The following is a 23,194-nucleotide window of genomic DNA, read 5'->3' as shown; positions in this document are numbered from 1 at the left end:
GAATAAGTGCATCCTAAACATGCATGTTCAATCTGAAATTCGTAGATAACGAATTTTAATGTCTTACCGATAATGGGAATGTTAAACATATCGGTATGGTTGGTGGCGGTCAAGGATATTACGTATATCTATAGATAAATTATTGGAAACAAAAGGCATATTTGATGAAGAGGTGATATATCTTCTCGCCACAGCCTCATTATTTAAACCCAACTATCATGAAAATTTGGCAGTTTGACTAGAAAATCTAGACATATGTAATATCTTTGGTGACAGTTTAAAACAAAATAGAATACACAAAATCCTACATCAAAAGTTAACTGCACTAGTAAATATTTTTATGTTTATGTATGTGTAATGTCTATTTTATTGTATCATGTTTATAATATGTATTGATATTCTAATCCCGAACAGGTACTGCGGGGACGCTTATTAAATTAATTTATTTGTTAATTTCTTCCAGTGTGGGTTCTTCAAGCGCAACCGCCCCTCCCGGACCGCCGGCTGAACTCACCAACCTAACCCTAACCCAAACGTTAACCGTAAAAGTAGCACCATTCGGCCTCAAAGCAAAATTTAAATGTATAAAACTACTAACATAATTCCAGTGCGGATTCTTCAAGCGCAACCGGCCGTCCGACCACGCCGAGCGGCAACCGCTGAACGGTCGCGACGAGCATCTCTGATATCCGACCACCGCGCTGGGGCTCGCCAGCGACACCGCCGACACCGGCGACACCGCCGACACCGGCAACACCGGCACCGCCGACACCGCCGCCAGCGACACCGGCGCCGCCTCTGACGTCAGCGACAGCGACACCAGCGCCTCCACCGACGCCGCCAGTGACGTCACCAGCCGCGACTCCTCCAGCGATAGGTACTGACGTTCGGGGGTCGTTGTCCTCAAGTTCTGAGTCCGTTCTTTGGCTTCGGTATTGTTGAACATTGTGTCTGGTGACATGTGAACATGTGGTCTTTACGTCTCATTTGTGTTGTCACTTCACTGGTATCTGTGTCACATTGATTTTTGTTAGTAAACAATTCTCATGGATTACGGCTATTGGGAGGCCTTATAGTAGGGAGTTGATCATTATCCATATTCTAGATCCCGATGGGACTCAATAAACAAGAGTCCCAGGCCTAAAATGTCAGAAGGTAATATCATCTTCATTTTCATGTTTGTGTTGCTGTTCTGGTCTGTCTTTTACTCTCAAAGATATTGTATACGTCTAATCAATTAACTTTTTAAATAAGTCAAACTAATTAAGTAAATCAATTAAAAATAAAGTCAATTTTGTCATTTGTTTGATCATGTTAAATCAAGACGTATATAATAAATTCTTTGATTGCACCATTATGTGTAATGGTGAACTATGGAGAATATGTGGTGTTGGTGCTATTTTCGGTCATCCGTTTCAAGTGGTGTCCTAAATCACTCAGGGTGGTGACGTTTCGTTGCGATGTTCTGTTTATGTTGGTGAGGTGTTCGTCAACAAGATGGCGGCCGACGCAGCTTACAAAATGGCGGCTGTCATTTTGTTATTTGTACAGAGGACGATCGGCGTAAATAACTTTATTTAATTTCGTACAGTATTTGTATCATATATACATATGTATCATTTCGATTATACTCTCACGATCGTCCTTTGTTACAATATAATAGTACTCTATGATTTTGTTGAAAATTTTCATAGGGTACTTAATATTTCACTTTTGTGTTAAAGTGCTTTCACCATCTGTATATATCTGTCTCGACATACATAATATATTACGAAAAACCTCATGAGATTTCGACTTACAAATATTATTTAAAGTCTTGAACGTTTTTGCTTAAAAATGTTTTAAGACAAAAAAGATCTTGAAAAAAATATATATTATACATTATACATTACTAGTCACGGTAAAGAAATAAATAAAAAACACGTCGAAAGCCATAGTGAAAAAATAAAAAAAATGTAGCGACAATGTCGACGTGTGATAGTGTGGGTGAGTGTTGGGAAATGTGATCTATGTTAATAATAATTAGGTATCATTACTAAACGAAGGATAACATCAATGTATAATTCGGATGTAAGGATGGAACTAATAAAGGTGCGAAGCGCGTACTAATGAATCTTATAAATCTCTATTTTAGAAGGCATTTCTATCGTAGGGTCATGTCAATTTGCGCAGTTGTATCAAAAATAGCAATTTTTCAAAGTAGCGATAAATATTTATATCGATTGTTTGATAGGAATTATTTTAACATGCTCCGTCCACTATATTTTTTCTATTCGATCATTATACCCCTGTCATTTATGTTTCGTTTTTTTTTGAAAGACTAAATGTTATAGTCATAATAATTATTAAAAAAAGTTATTTCTAGCCTGACCAAATAACAGATTCTATCGATATTACGAAAATTACTAAGTACTATTAATTTCGTCTTTCGAAGACTATAAACGTTTTTAATAAAATTTCTTCTAACCTTCCTACGAATGTAAATAACGATAAAATAATATCGATAAAATATAATCGACACAGTAATCGATTTTTACAATTTGTTTGAACGTAAATTAAATATAGTGGGCGGGGTATAGTAAATTTAGTGAACATAATATAAATAAGCAATTAATCACAATAAAATGAAGTTTGTACGCACATTTGTTTGTTATTGTAAGATAAGTCATATCAAGGGACTAGCCGTTGTACATAATTTAGTGCCTTAAACACATATTATTAAAGTAGGAAATCTTTTTAAATGTTTACACGAAACGAAAAATCATGCCAATAAGGAAACGACTTATAAATAGCTGCTGCTTTAAGACTATATAAAACGTTATAGGAAACTATTATATTTTATAGAAAACTAATATAGTTATGAATTTTTATTCACACAATCGAATTATACAAATAATATCCACGTGTATAATTTATAATACTTACTATACAAAGTATAAAAATCATCAGTTTGAGCAGAAATTGAACTGGTTTTGGGATGTATAAAACATTTGAGGTTGTCAATTCGATCATTAGCAAATTGTACATCGTTTTAACAGTATTTTTGCTAAAAATGATAAAAGCGGTAACCCTATTGGTTTCTTTATTGGCATGGTTTAATTAGGCAACTTTTACAGTGTTTATAAACTTTGATTCACACTAAAAATGTATTCATATACAATTATTTTACATTGTACAATTAGAAGTAACTATTATACAGTCTTTCAATATCGCTTGTTATACAATCTAACACTATTATTGTATGCTATTTCTTGAAAACCTATATATAGAATATAAATATTAAAACAATGAATCAAAGTTTGTATCACCCTTTTAGAGTAGTTGTACGCTTTTAGAAAATTTTACATGAAAATCAAAATAGAGCCTCACGTATGTGCCTTCTGAAAACTGCCAGTTACTAATTAAATATTAATGTAAATATTTTTAGAGTATCGTTTTATTTTATTCTGAGATGTAGCATTTTTTCACAGAACAAGTCAGTTATATTAATTTTATTGTTGTAAACGTATGGGAATTTCAATTGTTGTTCTGAAAGATTATATTCCTTTTCACGTATACAGTACATATACAATTATACATCTTGTAAATATTTTATAACGAGTAAAAGTACAACCACAAAATGTCTTAAAAGTGGCCGCGCAAAAAGTACTTAAATATTTTGTAAGTGATCGATTATAAAATTCGGTTATCTGTACAAAATGCGATCTCGGCTAGTTTAGTGACAAAATAGAAATTTTTGGCAAGGTAAAGTACAAAATTAATACTAGTATTGTAGTATACTAGTAGTACAAGTAGAATATTCATCCATAATATAGTAAATTCTGTGAAAAAATGGTAACAAAAATTATTAAGTAGCGCTAGCAACGCCATTGTTACTTTTTTATTTTAATAATTATTTATTTTACGTAATTATATTAATAAGAATTCCGCTTCTACTTATAAGTTTATGAAAGGACTAAATCTGGATGCCATATAATACTGAATGTAATACATATTGTAATCGTTTTGGTTGTCTGTCTGGGTAACATGCATTTACCAAAAAATATAAAATTTGTAATTAAATTTTTGTTTTTTATTTATATGATGCGTTTTATTTCTCATATCAACCACGTTTGAGGATTGTGCCTTTACACTTCTACTTGTTAACTAATGAAGCTTTTATGTATTACAAAAGTACCACGAAGTTTGATAAAATAAGCGTCTTACCTGAGGTCGGCCACAGACGTGTTGACTCCTGAAGACTAAGATGGAACGCCTTACGTCCAATCGGAACACTGCAACTATTAACACTGCTGTTGTAAGGCAGTCATGCGATGGTGTATCCGGAATCGAACATAGACGAAATAAAAATATACCAACAAGTTTTAGACTTACGTAGGACTAAATTATAACAGCTGAAATTCGACAGCACACAATACATATAACATATAATGAATTCTCTAGAGAACTATTTTTTTGCTGATGTTTTTCCCTAAATGAAATTAAAATTGGCAATGTTCAGTGCTTTGCTCCATAGGCCCATGCTTAATACACAAGGCATCAAAATTATGAATTTGGATTTACATACTAGATGTGGTTGTTTATGTATCTACTTAATGTTTCCATATCATCAATAACACATGGACGTAATTCTTAATGTACGTAATTAAAATTAATGATATTTACTCGTATGTAGACGTGTATTTTTGTAATAAATAGTGGTTGGGGCATATCATCCTATTATTATAATAAATGCAAAATAGTAATAATTCCTACATATAATACAATTAATATATATATAAATAAATAATTATAGTTTAAAAACTAAAAACCACGCTAAAATCGTACAAGGAAAATCGTTAATCCTGACGATCCTGATGAGAAGAATTGGACAAAATTATTAAAATCATGTATTGTCATCGGTTCTTGATAAGTATTCAAAATGTATCGAACCGTTCAAAGTGGGTGAAAATCGTGTTCAAATATTCCGTTACATATATACATACATACATACGTACAGGTCAAACTAATATAAGCGTGGTAAAAACATACCTACATTGTAAAAATTAAGGATTTCGTCAAATCCTAAGTATGACAGTAATCATTCTAGCCATTACCCTCGCTTTCTAAAGAATAGACTAGGGCATTGTTCAATTACGATTCTGTGATGTTTGCGGGTCCGTTCCCCGTTTAAATTGGCTAGGCAGATAAACTGGCGATGCCCGTTACGCCCGATTAAATTAACTCTTAAAGTACCGTCCCCGTATAAATAGGTTTGTTTTGCATTAAATTGAAGTAACAAACGATGTTTTACCAATATCATAGTAAGTATCTACTGACAAAGGATGTGTATAATTAAACACAAACAGTATTGGAGTTTCCCAAGTGGGCCCCAGGTGCGTTGTTATCCCTGAGAATTAAGTTAGAAATTTCACTTAAGGATTTTCCCTTACCAAATCAAACCAGAAAACAAAACAACCCTCAATATTATGACCTCTTTAAATATAATAAGTTATAAGTAAATATACCCACATTTAAAGTATAATAAACACTATTTTGGTACAGCCACTAAAAATGAAAATTTTTCGTCCATCCACATCAGTCACGTACCTGAGTAGAAAAATCTCGAAACGAGCTAAACTATGGATTTCATGGATACAGAGAAACTTGACTTGCTGACTGTACACAAACAAAGACTCGTAAATCTCCCGTCGCCGTCTCAACGTCTGTCTGAGTGACCGCGCGGGGTTACGGAAATGGAATCAGTTGAGCTGTAGTTTATTACTTTACGGATATTGCTAAGATAACTGAAGCTGTTGTTGTCCTTGGAACTAACTAAGTACCTAAGCCAATTTTAGTCGCATATTTATGCGTATACAAATGGTAGAGTTCTAAATGTGTATATGTGTGTGTATATAGAAAATACTTGAATTTTCGAGATTAAATATTTTTCTGTAATTAACAGTTTATTAAAAAAAAAGTAAATAGTCAATATTCGTAAGTTTATAATATGTATTAAAGATAATGAGACGTTTCTAATAGAAGATAACAAAAATTCTCCTATTGAAAAAGGTAAAGATACATTGATGACATAAAAACAATTATTATACTAAAAACATGAATTAATATACTGTATGACTATTACATAATTAGTTTGTAGTACCTGAGCAAGATAATTAAATTTAATCTAGCGTAAACAACATTAACTCGTTATATCCTTATGTATGTTGTTCAATTATATTAAATTATATTTAATGATTTAGATTTTAGATAAAATTAAATAATTATGTTCGCTAAACTTATGAATTTAAAGTAACGAACGTTATTTTTTCTAAAGACAAAATAAATAACACAGGATTATCAGATTTGAAATATCATCCCTTCGTGAACAATAACAGACGTCACGACATAAAATACCAAAAGTTGCGCCTTATAAATCTTATTATACATTTTATATCAAAGTACAACACAGGTATACTGTTATACAATTTTGTCTCCTATATAAAGGAATTATGAGTGAGAATGGTGAAGTAAAACTGAAGCAGTCTCGAGAGGCGATGTCGCGAAATGACACGGTTGCTAAAAACAATGGCACAGAAATAAACATAAAGTTGACACAAACGGTGCCATCAGAGACACGAATAAGGAATAAATCATAAATCGGCAATTGGTACGAATTCGGTGATTCATAATAGTAAAAAGTTATCAAAGCTTCTTTTCCATAACGAAACACCTTGTGAAGTGGTGGTAGTTGTATTGACTTTCAAAAACTGTAAAGAAACTATTTTGAAGAAAAAAAATGATTTGATTTGATTTGAAAGTTCTACCAAGATCACATAGGGTTCATTATTAGAAAAGTCCTGTCATATTTATTATAGTAAAGAGTTATCAAAAATGCTCTACCAAGAACATGTTAAGCTCATTATTAGAAAACTCCTATCACTTTTCCTTAGTAATCTAGTAGTAACCTAGATTACGGTACGCGTAGCAGTGGTGTCGACAAAATAGGATCACGTGGACTTTTGCCACCTTTTAACGCTTAAGTTTATCATTAGGATAATCATCAACTCATATGATACTAGATACTGAAATCTTCTCAGAAAATAAGATAGGCAGTAATGAGAAGCGTTGTATAAGTACTTACAATAACAGTAGAAAAGCGTGGTAAGTGCGGGTTTTTCGCCTTATAAATCTAAGATTTCTTTGGATGTTTACTTAATTGTAAAGACAAAACATATTAGATTTCGACTTGTAAAACATAAAAAAGTAATATGAAAATAACAAAGAAGAGCGCTTACCTACACTTACGAGTAACTGAATGTTGCATTTACCTATACAAGTGAGTAAAATTATAGTTGTTGTAAGTAATATGAATGAGAGACATTTGTAACTATAAGACCTTTGTTAACCTTATTCTATGCAAATAAAGAATTATGAATTATGAATATCAAAACATTTTTTTTACAAAATGCACATTAAAGTACTTATAACAAAGAACGGCTTAAGTATTAAATTTTTTGTCTGTCTGTCAATCTTTCGAAACAGCTAGACCGATTTTGACGGGACTTTAATTGGTAGTCCACTGATGTTATAAGGAGTAAGTAATGTTAAGGAATTACTTTTATTTTATAATATAAAATTGGGTTCTAAACAAATGAAATAAAATTTATTTTTATAGTTTTCTTTAAAAAATATGTTATTTGGATAAAATTATTGAAACCATAAATTTCGTTCAGATTCATGTGCCATTTTTAACGCAAGTATGAACACGGGGCCCAGCTCAAATTAATATACATATAATCTGATAATAAAACGGTTTTCATAATGTAAAATAATTTTATTTGACACACATAAACAGTAAATGCAGAATATTAAGAAAAAAAATGTTCAGCTTGTTTTCCCATACAATCCTATTATAATTCTTATTAAATATTGCACGGCGTAAAATAGTGGATTTTTTTATTTAATTTTGCTTAAACATTATCACCCAGCGATCGTACATCAATATCATAAGCTATATCCTTTTCTTTATCGGTAGTTGGCAGCACTAAATCATTCTTCACGGTACTCTTCACATCATTCAATAGATTATGAATATCCACCTCACTTATGTTCAGCTTACTCAATACGTTTGTATTATTACGATATAACATTTGTATTATTTTATCTCTTATTACTTTTGTATCTTCTCCCACAAACTCTCCGTAGACGTTTGGAATTGGTTTGTCCAGCAATTTGTTAGGATCATCTGACGTTGACTGAAAATATTCTTGAACACCTTTTAATTTTTTGTTTATGGGATCACATATTTTACTAATAATACCCTTGTGAGGAGCACCGTCATCTTTAACCATAAAATTGCGGACCTTTTGATGTACTGCGCTAAGGGCGTTTTGCGCCTTAATAAACATATTGGTTATTAATCCTTCTGTTTTTGGCTCTTCTGGTGCTTGACCCTCGCCAGGAACCACATGTTTATGTCCCCCATCACCGAACACCATATCATTTCCATAAGCCACGAAGTTATGTACATCTGCTCTCAATGCATTGGCCGTATTTTTCACTGTTCCCAAAACGGTATCCACTAGACCACACTCACCATTAGCAATGAATAAATATAAAATAATTGAGATTGTTTTTAGAATATTCATCTTGATAGTAATCACGACTGTTTCGAAGTTAAGATGTGCAGTAAGTAAATTTAATACTATCAACAAGTAAACAATTTAATCTCTATAACCTTTGCCTCCTTATATCAATGTCTTGTCCTATGTCTAAATGAGTAATTATGTATTTTACTGCTCAACAATTATTAAGGAAAATTACGAACACCTCAGATAAAGGTTGATTTTTAGTGTTATGTAAATTTGATAGTTCCTGGTAATACAAAACTATAAAAATAATGATTCCATTATCTTATTGCTACATAACGTTGAAACGTACTAAGTAAAATATATAATATTAATAATATTTTACCTACAACGCAAGGAGTGAATTATTATTGACAAAAATGAACTGGTGTTTGTTTACGCCAACTAATTTTAAATGTTCAGAAATTTCAAATCTCATGCGATTATTTCTCTTATATCCGTAACAATATTTTTAGAGATGTGAACGATTTTTTCTAGGTTAAATGGTGTGGATAAGACATGGATATCTACTATCCAAGTCACAACTTAATTCATAGAAGCAATAATGCATCCGTGATCAAACAATAAATAAAAAACAGGGCACCGAGACGCTATGTTAATTTAGCTTCCAGGGAGCGACGACTATTTATTATAATATCGCTTCTCTGAAGTATAGTAACTGAAGTACAGTACGAAAAGCAATTTTCACGCAACAAACTCGTTTTAACATCGTTATGTTACGACAAGATATACTCCAAAATTCAATTCCCTCCATTACTAGTCGAATATCACCAGAAATTGTCGTTAAAATAACTTTTACTGCGTCGACGTAAAGCCCATTTTCGTTCAGGAGGAAGTAAATCTGAAGTAAGCAAGCAAACCATTTACCGAAATACTCTGGCGATATCATATAAGGGTATTATTAAGAGCTCGTTTGGGATTCCCCTTGTGTTGTGCCCGGAATTTCTTTGTGTCCATTGTAACACGACGCGATTCTGTTAATCCATGAGTTTACTAAGATTTTCTGCCATATTTGTGGATGCCATGATCATTAGTGTTCACTTGTAGAAGGACTTACTACTAAAAAGTCAGTTTTTGTAAGTTAGCATATACTTATATTTGTTGTAATGTGTTATGTCCAGTTTAGTGAACCAATAAAGAAAAACAAATTGAACATACACAAAGAAAAGCATACAAACTTACAAAAATTCAGACATTATTTAAAGGTAGCCTTCGTGGTTCGCTTTTGACGGCACCTACATTGTATACATTATATAATACCGTCAACTTAACTTTTTTATATAATATAGGAGTAGCAGACGAGCGTGCAGTCCACTTGATGGTAAGTGGCTACTGCCGCCCATGGACATCTGTAATCAACCCCAGATAGGATTAGATATTCCTACCTGAGGTCGGCCACAGATACGTCGCTACTCCTGAGGACTAAGCTGGAACGCCTGGGAAAAGTATGTCTCCTTACCACACCCTTCAAACCAGAACACAACAGCGCTTAACACTACTGTTATAAGGCAGAAATAGGCTTAACTGCTGCGTTTTGATTTTAGGGCTTTAGGAACTATTACAGGCAAGAGGTTGAACGAAATAAACACTTACCAACAAGTAGACTCCTTTGCTAATTTAAAACCAATGTGTACTTTTTAAGTAAGAAGACCTTTCTATTAAGAAGCTCGAAGTGCATTGTCAAAATTTAGTCTACCAGCAATTCCAGCCGAACGCACACAGAACTGTATACTACAATAAATATTTCAGCGGCAATATTACCCCTATCATAACTCCGTTATTCTTTTGTCTTTTCACATTTATCTACACAAAGATAAAACAGTACCGTGACGTGAACGACTGTGGAGCGGCACGCGTGCGGGCGCGGTCATCTAATATTCAGGTCTGGTGCGGGACTGGCGCTAGTTATTGTGTCAATATTCTTTATTGTGCTCGCGGGTAGACGGAGATTATTCCGCAAATTATCAACTAGCGCCATCTTTGCCGATTTCTATATTTGTTGGTTGGATATATCGCGATAAAGTTACTTATAAGTTGGTTTAAATAATTACTCAGGTAATCTATAATGAATTTCTGTCTTCCAGTCTTCCACTCTGAAAAAATGGGGTTGATTTCCAGATCTATTTCTTTGAAAGTAAACGTATATTAAAATATAAGTATATAATTGTTTTATTAGTAAAACAACATCGTGTTTTTTAATTAACAACTAAAAATTAACTAATAATTAACTTTACGTAACCTTTAGAACTCTTAAGTAATTTTTAGTAGTTAGTAGTAATAGTAGTTAGTTGTAATATGTGTGACTATGCATTGCCTACTTAGAACATAGATAAGTATAAATATCTCACCGCCTTGTAATTGAAGGAAGATGGAGTAATTTACGCGGAACAATGCCAACATGCGCAGTTAAGACACGAAATAGTGCGGAGAAATATCGTTTCATTCGTAAATAAACTAAAAAGTACATTTTTTAAATATTTTTGTGTTTGAGAAATATGAAGAAAATGAAGATGACAATGACAATTGACAAAAGGTTACATTTTTTTCTTAGGAGTGAGTAATCTTTACTAATCGATGACTTAGTATTAGATGGACTTCATGCTTACTGACAATTTTTAAATAAGTCGAAAGAAAAGTTCCTGCTTTTTTTGTAGACGCTATGTTTTCGGTTGTCAAAACATATTCTGAAATTACGGTACCCATTATATACTCAGCTCATAAGCTGTCAATCGCCTCGACTAAGCAGAAGCTCTGCGGTTAATAACACGTCTAAGTTTCAAGCGATCTTTCATACAACGCCTCAGCAAACTTGCTCTACATTGTACTCATATTATGTCATAGTGTAGCGCTACGACATAATATGACTACAAGTTAAATATTTTAGATGTGACCGAAAGAGGAATAAAATCAAATTAGAAAACACTTATCCGAGGTTGTATATAGATCCGTCGCCACCCTTGAAACTGGATTAAAATTTATCAAGATTATTTAATAATATTGAGAGAATTTGCAATCAACCGTGATGCCTTCTTGATAGTAAGTGGCCATTGTCGGTCTCCTGAGGACCTCACTTGACTTCTAAGTTGGAATTCCTCACATAAATACAACCTCTGAACACACCTTACGTTTGTTACTACTACTTTTCAGACTCCTCTAAGGTACTCTGCCTATCTATACCCTACCTATAAACAGACTGTTAACTTTAAAGTACTGAGGACAGCAGGGACACCGTTGTCATCAAAAAATTTGATAAATAAATATATCAACTATAACACCGGTCTACAGAATTTTTGAGCATGGGTTATACATACGTTATTTTTATTCCTTTTATACCTAGAAATAAGAAAAAGAACAGAAAATAGTTCTGAATTTACTTTTATGTGTACAAATTGGAAAATTCAAATCAATGAAAATATAGGGTCTTCTAACAAGGACTTCCGAACTTTGAAAGTTGATAACGGTCATCTTACTGAAGCAACATCTGTCAAATTAGTTTTAATTTATTCAGTTTGTTTTGCCAAATTACCATGGACGTTTATAGCATTCAACAACATGAACAAATAATAAAATTATTGTATCAAAAAGCTATTCTGTTCGGGCAACGCGTGCTACAATCGTTCGCTACCGCGTGGTCGCCATGATCGTCCTACCGAGAGGACTATTCGCAATCTGGTGGATAAATTAAAGTCTACTGGGTCATTAAATGATTGACTAACATTCGTATATCAACGAAACGGAAGATCTGCCGAAAACATCGCCGCTGTCCGTGAGAGTGTGCACTAGAATCTGAGACAGTCGATTTCCCGTCGCCCATAAGAACTCTGCCTTTTGCAGACCATAACTATAAAAGCCGTGCAGACATTTGAACGATGTTATATTCTACACATAATGGCAGCAATAAGTCCTTCAAACGAATAAAAAAGATCGATAATATATCACACACAATTTGTTTTATATAATTTTAAAGATAGGAAACGCTCAATAATACATGAAAAATGGACACAGTTGATTTATTAAAAGATACACAAACATCAATTAATGATACATTCTTATAACAGAAATTTTAAAATAGAATGCAAGTACTTATTAATCAACACTAAACAGTCGTTGGTAGATCCGGATAATATGTTTTCTTTGATTTTATTATCTTTGTGTGGATTCACAATACAAAAATAACAATCTATGCGATGATTACTGAGTATCCTCCAAAATCTTGGCACTGCAAACTTCATTGCTCTTTTTTCACCTCGGTATCAACCTACAATAAAACGTACCATATTATAACCTAATTAAAGTTATTATAAAATAGTTATTAAATTAAAAAAATGAATATAAACTCACCGTCCAGAATATTTCGGCAAGTGTTACCTGACACAATATGTGAGGCCCATTTTTTATCTTGATTTTTAACAGGTATACAGTATACAGATGGAAGTAAGTTGGTATGCCTCGGAAATCTTTAAATTTGTACATAAATCGTCCTTTTTCTCTCATATTGTCATAAATTCGCCGCAAATATAATAAAATATGTCGGCGTCTCGTTTACAACATCTCGAAGTCATTTTGTACAGACTGATACAACGAAAAAAAAATGAATTACGTTATTCCACTGAAATAAGCAATCACTTACTTTCGTACACAAGGAGCGATGCAAGAAACACTACACTCCGCCCCCTTGCCACTCTTTTGACAACGTTAGTGTGCCAAGACCGACTTTATTGGACTCGAAAATAAAAAAATGTTAAATTGCTCTAATTTCTATAAAAGCAAATATTATCGATTTGTAATTTCATTTTTTTATATATATTTGCTTATATAATCAGAATATATTAAGTAAAACTCATGCACAAAAAAAAATTAAAAAATTGTTGACCTATGTAATCAATGAATCGCGATCAATGGCACTCGTATCACATAATACAACGGGGAAATATGTAAGTTGGTCGGTCTGTCGGTGTATAGTTAATAAGCCGTTGTCGAAGTTCCGTGGGATCCTTCATATGCAAGTCTCGGCCGCAAACTTCATGCATGTGATATATTTCAAAGCGTCCACACGGCAAGGCTAATATACTGCAAGTAACTCAATTAAGTAAGTCAATTATAGAGCCCAGGTTAGATTATTAGCTAAGCAAATATCGAAATTATTTTAGATTTATGTTTTCGTAGGAAAGATTCACGAGTGGCGACCGCCCCAAGGAAAAAGGAGTACAGGGCATGCTCCGGCAATTAGACTGATGACCTGAAGAAGACAAGTAACAGTATTGCACACACTGAGTGGCGTCAGTTAAATCTCTCCGGATGAAGTCCAGTAGTGGACATCAAAATGAATGCATGAACTCTTTGTTTAAGTGTCATGCATTTCTTAAGTGTCCTTTCGATGTATACATATACATGTATGTATACATACGATGTATGCATATACCGGTAGTATTATAAGATTTTTTTTTTATAATATAGGAGTAGCAGATGAGCATGCAGTCCACCTGATGGTAAGTGGCTACTGCCGCCCATGAACATCTGTAATCAACCCCAGATAGGATTAGATATTCCTACCTGAGGTCGGCCACAGATGCGCCGCTACCCCTGAGGACTAAACTGGAACGCCTCGGAAAAGTATGTCCCCTTACCACACCCTTCAAAACGGAACACAGCAGCGCCTAACACTGCTGTTATTAGGTAGAAATAGGTGTGGAGCTGGTGCCGCCGCAGTCGAACCACAAAGGGTTCTACCACCTTCAACATAGTGCATAGTAGTTAATCTTTGAAATAAGTATACAAACACTCAAACTGTTGGTACCAAGTCTAAATTCAGCGTCTAGATGTTTGCTTTCCGAGGAATCGAACGCTGGACCACGTTCACGTTATAAAATAAACAAAAACATTGACTCTAATATTTTGAAACTTTATCCTTTCAGTTTGAACCCTATTGCAAGGAGACAAAAAATATTTTTGATTTGTTTTCCTTAACGGGAAATTGTGCGCGAGTTTTTCATCATTTTTCCTCGTTACAATAACGCGTTAACCAAATGGAGTTATTGTTGTTAGCAAGTAAAATGGAGGCGACAATATTGAACAGCTGACGACAAAAGAGGGCTGGCTCTATATGTTTATTCATTGCATTGTTGGTGTTGAGGCTTGTGTTGGTACTCAACTGGTAATTAACTGGTGTGTAAAATTTAAAAATGTTAAAGTATAAATCAGAGACGGATAAAAGAAAAATCTTGATAATATCAAACACACATTGTGAGTGTTGGGAGGGTCTACAAGTAAATTACTTAGGTTCATTAATTTCAGAAGAAAAAATATAAAAATTAAAAGAATAAAATAAAATACATTCATTACAATAATTCATTTTTGATGAAGAACTGAACCAAAAATTAATTAAGTCAACTAAGTGGTAATTGTACCGTCACCGCTGAAAATAGTAATAAATTAATTTGAAAAGTTGTGTTTTTTTACACCACATCTCTTTTTTGTCTAAACTTCAACTGAAAGTCTTTGAAACAACATGTGCTATTAAAAAGGCACAGAATTTCTATTTATTGCAGCATGTGTATAATTTTTATTTTTGTAACTACATTTTCCACTGTTAAAATTTCAAACACACTTTTTTGTCATGCGAATCATATGAAATTTTGTTGCCGACTTTACTAGAAACCAACTCTGCTTTTTACAATTTTAAAAATATTAACGAGATGCCAATGTTTTTTCACTTTTTAGTCCGCGACCGGTTGCAGATTTTTCAATTTAAACTCTCATGGGGAAACCGGGGACAAATTGATTAGAAACTTCTTGTGTGTTCCTGTACGTTTTATTTTACTATCGAAGCGTATTGATTAATAGGAAAATATTTATGTTTTCCTATTTAGCATTGAAAAGGTTAATTAACCCTATTCATAATCATTTCACGTTCATTAAGAACTAATCAGCTAATTAATTAATTAACTTATTAAATTGAACGGCGCGTAACCCTTTCCGAGTTGTATGTCTTCGACGAGAATCAGTTTTGTGAAAATCGTTAAACCTGTTAGTTTCGTGTGATACACTTATTTTTTCATTTTTAAATACCATAATATATAAAACTTTTAAAACAGTAAACATAACTTTACATTATTTCAATTAGGCTTATAGTCCGCAGCACTTATGTTTACCTGTCATTAATTTTCCATGTTAGAGCGAGAAAAATGGCCACCGACAGCTTCATTTTGAGATACATCCTTTATTGGAACAAGTTATATTAGTGTTTATTTTATGGCGACCTCTAAGATAAACTCGGGGCAATACAGTTGTTATTGGGTGCTTGTTATCCTTTGATACCCTGATATATTGTAAAGCTTTGGATAAAGTCGATTATTGTTCAGTCAAGTGACGATATTCGAGCAATATCTTGGAAAACCATTCATAGATTGTATATTTTGTTAAATATATTACTCTCCATATATGTTTGTTTGCAGAGATTATATTCAATTCATAAATGCAGTTTAGCGTTCAAAGAGATTATGTATTACATTAGTATGTACCTTAGTAAGTGTAGCATGCATGCATGCATTGTTAAAAAGAAATTGTGCACGTAACACATGATAGCCTGCTTATCCTGTTTAATATTTAATTATGATTACGACGAATATTTAATTAATTTATTGTTTAATTTAATATATCTCTTTTTAAAGTTTGAAGTAAAAAAACTTTATATAAATTCGCCGTGGGTAAAAACCTAGGTGAGAATGGAATCCGGCGCCAAATCATGATTTTTGTAATGTTGGCTTTTTAAAATAACTATTATACTAATCATCACTTCAAAAAAGTTATCATACCTTACGGGATATCTAATTAACGTTATTGGTCGTCGTCTTCCCTAAAAATAAAAGGAATACGCCATAAAACCCTAACACAAGAAAGGCCAAGAGCAAACATTAGTTTGGGGAGAAGATCGTAGCTTCATTTGGGGAGGCCGGGGTGAAGCGGACAGCGGAATATAACTCCAATATAAAACGGCGGACTAGAGCCATACTAGCTGCGTCCAATTTATTTTTATTGCCTTTGTATATCGCAGTGTTTCGTTTCACCCGCATCGCCTCCCGATATAAACTTGATATCTAATTTTTGAGCAATTTATTGAGATTGTCCTCATTGCAGGCAGGATGGAGCAAGATTGAAGCGATTCTAAAAATATTAGATACAGCTAGGCCATTACAAAATTACGGCATTATTGGATTCCTTTAAAATGAGATAGATACGTCGGACACGAAGTCCATTTGACATTATCATTAGGCTATCCATCAACTCTGATTTAAGACCAAAGACAACAATAAAGCTATAAATACTTTTATAATTATCTTTCGCTCGTCTTTACCTAAAATTTATGAGCGAGAAACATTTACAAAAGAGGACATTACATTTTGCAAGTTTTGTTAATCTTAGTCATACATTGTACCATGGAACAGAAAAAACAAGTGTACATTAAAAATTTAAGGTACTGAGACAATCTCCGTAATATTAATTTTAGGGACGTAAGTATTACACTTACAATGTTAACTGGCCGAATAATTATACAAATAAAAATCAGACTGCTGAAAAATTAAAACGCTATGTTACGTCCAGAATTTAGACGAATCCAACGACTCCTCATATATTAAATCCGTCAAGCTGTTTGAGGTGTAAGGCGTGTAAGTATTTTGTTCCTGTAGTTCCGGGACCAGAATAGGGCTACGGTATCTCCTGCCTGTCGTAAGAGGTGACTAAAAGGGGCTTCCGGGGTAGAGGGCGTCAATAGAGGGAGCTCGAACCGCCCGGCCAACGACCCCGGGATGGACGGCGGTATGTGTGGCCGCATGCCGTTGTACACACCAGAGGATGTGGCGAGTTTTATACTCACCAGGGTAGAGCCCGACGGGGCAAGATGCTTAGAGGAATCCGGTTGCGTTCCTTTGGAGATCCCGGAGCCCTCAACGCAGCGCCGAGGACGGCCACCGGGGGGGTTTTAATGCGGTAAGAATCCCACATAACCCTGCGTCGCTCCCGCGGCATCGGGTACCTTTTGAAGGTTTCCCCCTCGTAAACAAAAAAAAGAAGGGTGTGCCAAAGAGTGTGACATACATACGCTCGAAAACATTACCCTCGGCAGTAGGGTAAAAAAAATGAAAATTAGACCACAGAAACAACACATAAGGCTTATTCTGTATAAAGGTTTAGTATTGTTATTGGTTATACGAAATACTATTATTATTACACGAGAACCAAAAGTATTACATTATTTGAAAAATTGTTTTTCCTGTAATTGCTCCACAATAACTCTTTCAATCGATTTCTTTCGCAGCGGGAATATGTTTTTTGATAAGTGCTCACACTTCCATCACTTGTGGAACGTTTTCCACTTCTCTACTATGTACGGCACTATTATCCTTATATTTTGCTATGTTTCATTCGCTTTGATATTTTATTAAATTGCACAAATATTGTATTTTTTTTCAACTGTTTAATGCCAAAAAAATGCGATGATGAAAAATAAAGGGTCATGAAAAAAATGTTTGTGAAAGCTTAAATTGTCGATCGAATAGTTAAATTTTGGTTGCCTTTTTCGAATAAAATTAGTAAAGCGAGATTTCCGGCCAGCCTTACCCGTCATATTATAAAGAACGATAATAATTTAGTGCAGAATCTATGCTTATAAAATTTTGACAGCGTGATTTAGAAACGAGTGGCGCCATCTCTCACCGACAAAAAATTATAAGCATAGAAAAGAAAGAGTTATAAGCCTCTGTACTGCGCTGGGAAATATTTTATAACTATAACTCACAATATATTTTTTTTAAAATGGGCAATGTGAATCAATTTCCGTGATCAAATAAATGAATGTAACCGGTTCGTTAGTAGAATACATTCGATGATACGGATATATCACACATCGCTCGGTAACGAACGCTTTCCGAAATATTTTTGTTTTACAAATTGCGTTTATTGGGGTATGCGAGGTGTTTTTAAATGTTCATACATATATTTAACGGTATGTTCGTTTCAATTAGCATTGCAAAACGCACTCTTATTTTTTAACAGGAAACTATTTTTGTGAATATTCATATTGTTACGTCATTAGATCGGTTTTTACAGAAAGGTAAGTAAAAACGGTAGTTTTTTACTCAGACTGTAAAATATAGTTTCATGATAAATTCTTAGCCGGGGACTGAACCCGGAAATCTCAAATCTCACTCTCTGAAAATAAGCCCTCCATCATAAAGTTATTTTGGATTATCATATTTTGTGGGTTTTTTTTGTTTCTATATGTTGCTTAACTGTTAATTATCTATCTCTTACTAGTTCATCATCTTGTCACTATTCACATCTAGTATATAAATAAAAACCTTATAACTTCCTTCTAAATAAACCCTATAAAAGTATTGTGTTATTTTAGGTACAATGGAACCGCGTACCCTCAGGCCCTGTAGCGCCACTTGGCAGAGTGGCTTGATTTACGATTTGGAGAAAACCTTCTTTTATTTTGCATTTTACTCAAACTCTTCGTAGTACCCATCCTTATAATCGTTCTTAGAAAACAAAATGATAACAGAACGACTGTGTATAAAAGTATTTTCAGTTAATGTAAAGTACCCATATACAGCGATTGTGTAGATTTAAACTGGCAAAAGTTTATCAACATCGGGAATAATCGGAAGTTGGATGGGTTACCGCTAGTGGCAACATACCATACGCGCTTCCATGCTTCGGAGGAAACGACGGTCCCGGTTGTTATCATAGAATAGCAGTCTTTTGGCCTCGTTGGAGGCCTTATGGGCAGTTTAAAAACAAGCGACACTGGTTTGTCCCTAAGCCCTCCACATTGGAGCAGTGTGGTAGCGTATGCCTCACTCAGTTATCGAGAGAGACTCGTTCCCAGCAGTGGGAAATATAAAGGGTTATAGCAAGTTTTGCAACATTTTACTTAGAAATATAGACATGATAAGTAACAACAAATGGTAGCAAGTAACAAGTAACAAATGGTTTATGTATGTTTGTGTGCCAAAACTATTTCGTCTAGTTTACGTCCTTATTGGGTTGCTGTCTTTTGTTAAGCTTCAACGTGACAGCTTGTCGGCACGGGACACTTGCGAAATAATGTGTAAGAGTCGCGAAGGGTTTTAGGTAAATAACTTGTATCGGCGTGAACCCAAAGAACGGGCGTAATAATCATGAAAATTATAATTTTAACTACCTATAAAAAGAAAGTTATGCTTTATTTTTACACAATGTATAAATTTGTAGTTACAGAGATTTCGATCACAAGTAGCTGATCTCAGTCTCATTATATAATTGTTTGAACTATTTGAACATGTTAATTTTTACCTAACTGTTTTGATCCCGGTAACTTTACTCTAAAAATATTTGATATTGAAGAGACAAAAATTAAACCCTGACTTTTTTTTATAATATAGGAGTAGCAGACGAGCATGCAGTCCACCTGATGGTAAGTGGCTACTGCCGCCCATGGACATTTGTAATGAACCCCAGATAGGATTAGATATTCCTACCTGAGGTCGGCCACAGATTTGCCGCTATCCCTAACTAAGCTGGAACGCCTCGGAAAAGTCTGTCTCCCTTACCATACCCTTTAAACCGGAATACAGCAGGGCGTAACACTGCTGTTATTAGGCAGAAATAGGTGTGGTGGTGGTGCCGCCGGAGCCGAACCACAAAGGGTTCAACCACCTTCAAGATATTATGACATTAGGTCTGAGGTCTATCCTGAATTAGGTTTTTAAAACAGTAATTTAGATATATTTATTAGCGAAAGTTTAAACTCGGATTACCCTATGCATGACAATACACAATACCTATTGCACTTCATTTTCTACTGAACATAATAGCTCGAACCCCGATGACAAAATCCTTTTAGTAAAAGCCCTCGTTTCATAACTGCATTCACTGAAAGATGCTTCAACAAAATATAATAACGGAACGTACGCTCCCTCAATTTCCGCAGCACGTGGCCTCTAAAGACCTATAGCATAGCCGCGTATAGCGTAGCGTAGCTCAAATAACTATAGTTTAGCTCCAATATCAATCTCGACAATCGACAATATGGGATGTCGAATATACGTCGATGTCGAATGTGCTTCGATTCGGTACAATGTTTGTTTCGAAGGACACGGCTATAAAATTGTTTTCTGAAAATCGGAACATTTATATTCGCGGCTATATACAAGATATATATACTGTTGCTTTCTCAAAATTGTGACATCTATATATGTTCGTAGCTATATTTATAATTTATTTACTTAATTATGTAAATGCAGTTTGTATTATCTGTTTCACGCGGACATGCAAACATACATAGGTACCTACCTATATACATAACTCTTGAATGCAGAACCTCCTTTTTTGATGTCAATAAAAAGCTTATATACTAGGGTTGTTACTTGTAACCGTAACAATATGTCTTTTTTACCATAATATTCAGTTAGTAAACAAACCTACAGGTTAGTTTGTAAAGTCCTGATGAGTCGACCGCTGTTGATTCGGGAGATTAATCGTCGCAATCCTGTCCTGTCCGGGTCTTGTTCTAAACTCATTAATTTGTTGGCCGCAATTATTCAACACGTAACAATGGACTCGGATTGAAGTGAAGACGTTGATGGATAAATGGTATAATGTTTATTCATCCGTGCAACGCTTGGTGAGATGTTCGGGCTAATTTCACGACTTAATTAGATTCTTAACTTTGGATTTAAGGTGTTTATTTTCAAGTTAAGTGCCTACTATTGTAATGAAGTTCTAATTTAAAATAGGGAGTTACTATAATATCTCATTATTTGAATTTGAGGCTTTGATAACATTTTCGTGAAAACTTGATGTATGTAGGTACATATGATGGTGATGATTGTTGATAAAAATGTTAAATATCAGAAAGATATTATCATTATATCCGATAAATACAAGAAATAATGATTTTACAATGTATTCAATATTTAACCAAATACTATTATTAATATCTGTTTACTTATAAACTCCTAAGCAAACAGCCAAACAAATCATACCTACATAAACAATACCACTTATATTTGAACTATAAACAATTTCAATAGCCGAATGGTACCAATAGATAAACAAAAGTCTGAGGTCTTCCAACAAACATGGGCAGAGTATGTTTGCGGAGTAACCCTGTAAGCCACAAATCGTTATCATAGCCTACCCCGCGGCTTTTCGTTTAACACACTTAACACGTACGAACATAAATCTTGTTGTACGACATGATAGCTATGGTCGGTAGCTAAAGGAGCTCATGTCCGCTAAATCTTAATGCTAATTTCAAGGACATTTTTTAAAATTTGTTCTGTGCATTGTGAATGGAATATTGTCACGGTGTCTTATTTAAGTATTGCAAATTACGCGAAGAAAATCCTAGCGGAAAAATGCATTGGACATTGGTTGGTTTGATAGATTTTGTAATTAGCGAATATGAGTATTCATTTGATGGCAAATTATAAGTATTTACCCCATGACATCCGATAGTATTTTATTACTTCCGTTTTATATCATAAAACAAAGCAAGGGCTCTTCCGAAAGTCTTTATCTATTTACGTACCTAATACATTACACACATATAAAATCCTACTAAATTTTGTTACAAAGCCTCACTCTATCCTAATCCACGCGAAAAATAACTTTTACCCACCTACAATGTACAAAAAGTTTCCTATCGCTAAGTTTCAATTACATTTCGAAATTAATTACAGATTAATATCAAAACGGCGATAAACGCCCGCCCCGACACGAAGGTGACAATTTGATTAATAGATGACTTTAGTTTGCCACAAAAAATCTCACGGAACTACAGAAATGTCGGATTTTGAACCTTGTACGTCAGGAACAGGGTAGAGATTACGGTAGAGCGTGGTCTTGTGGGACTCAAAGTTGTAAGTAATGAAAAATGCAAGTTGGTACGAAGTTGCTACTTAGGCAAGTATAGCGTGTATGACAAATGGTCGCCTGACCCTCTTTGGGAGTGAACTTTCGCCAAAATAAATATACGAGGTGACATGTAATGTATACTTGTAAGAGGGTTGCGCAAAGTCCTATCCGATATCGACATTGCATGACGCGATTATGAATTACGTTTATATTTACGGGATTTTTAATGATGTAAGTGTAACTAAAAACACCCAATTTGATAAATAAATAAAAGGTACCAGTGCCAGTATTGGGCCCGCTGCACCAGCCCAGCAGTGAGACATTGAAAAGCTCTTGAAATTAGAAGAAAGATAGATTACCTTATTCGTGTTGTTTCTTTTTAAGAAATTATAATAACAAATAGTTTTTAATTTCCTATCTGGTGGTGTACCCATTGCTCATACCAGTGTGTGGACGGCTGCAATCATCAATGAATGTGATTAGACTTCTACTTAAACTTCAACTGAGGACTAACTTGGAACGCTCCGTGTTTTCGGCATATATAAGACCTACCTTACACCTACCTGTTTTATCCAACATCAACTACAAATTGGTACCGTCGGGAACTAAGTTAGAATGTCTCGTGTCAATGACTAGTTATCATCTTTCAAACCCATAACACG

The 23,194-nt window shown here is 34.2% G+C and overlaps 1 protein-coding gene across 3 annotated transcripts in view; it reads left to right on the top strand.

The window, feature by feature from the left end:
* The window catches only part of if (integrin subunit alpha inflated), a 112,760-nt gene extending 108,681 nt beyond the window's left edge, over positions 1–4,079 (top strand). For 2 of the 3 annotated variants that reach the window (XM_073088183.1, XM_073088181.1), the window contains one exon: positions 609–4,079. In XM_073088183.1, coding sequence (XP_072944284.1) covers positions 609–686 — 78 coding nt within the window. In that variant the 3' untranslated portion in view covers positions 687–4,079. Of the gene's footprint in view, positions 1–463 lie in introns of all 3 variants that reach the window. The other variant, XM_073088182.1, reaches the window with a different exon arrangement.
* The last annotated feature ends 19,115 nt before the right edge of the window (positions 4,080–23,194 follow it).

Source organism: Epargyreus clarus, unplaced genomic scaffold (genome assembly GCF_041222505.1).
Source record: "Epargyreus clarus isolate Ecla_fem2 unplaced genomic scaffold, WU_Ecla_fem_2.2 ptg000026l, whole genome shotgun sequence".
In the NCBI taxonomy this organism is placed as follows: Eukaryota; Metazoa; Arthropoda; class Insecta; order Lepidoptera; family Hesperiidae; genus Epargyreus; species Epargyreus clarus.
Note: the sequence above shows the minus strand (reverse complement) of the source record. Positions and strands in the feature narration are given on the sequence as shown.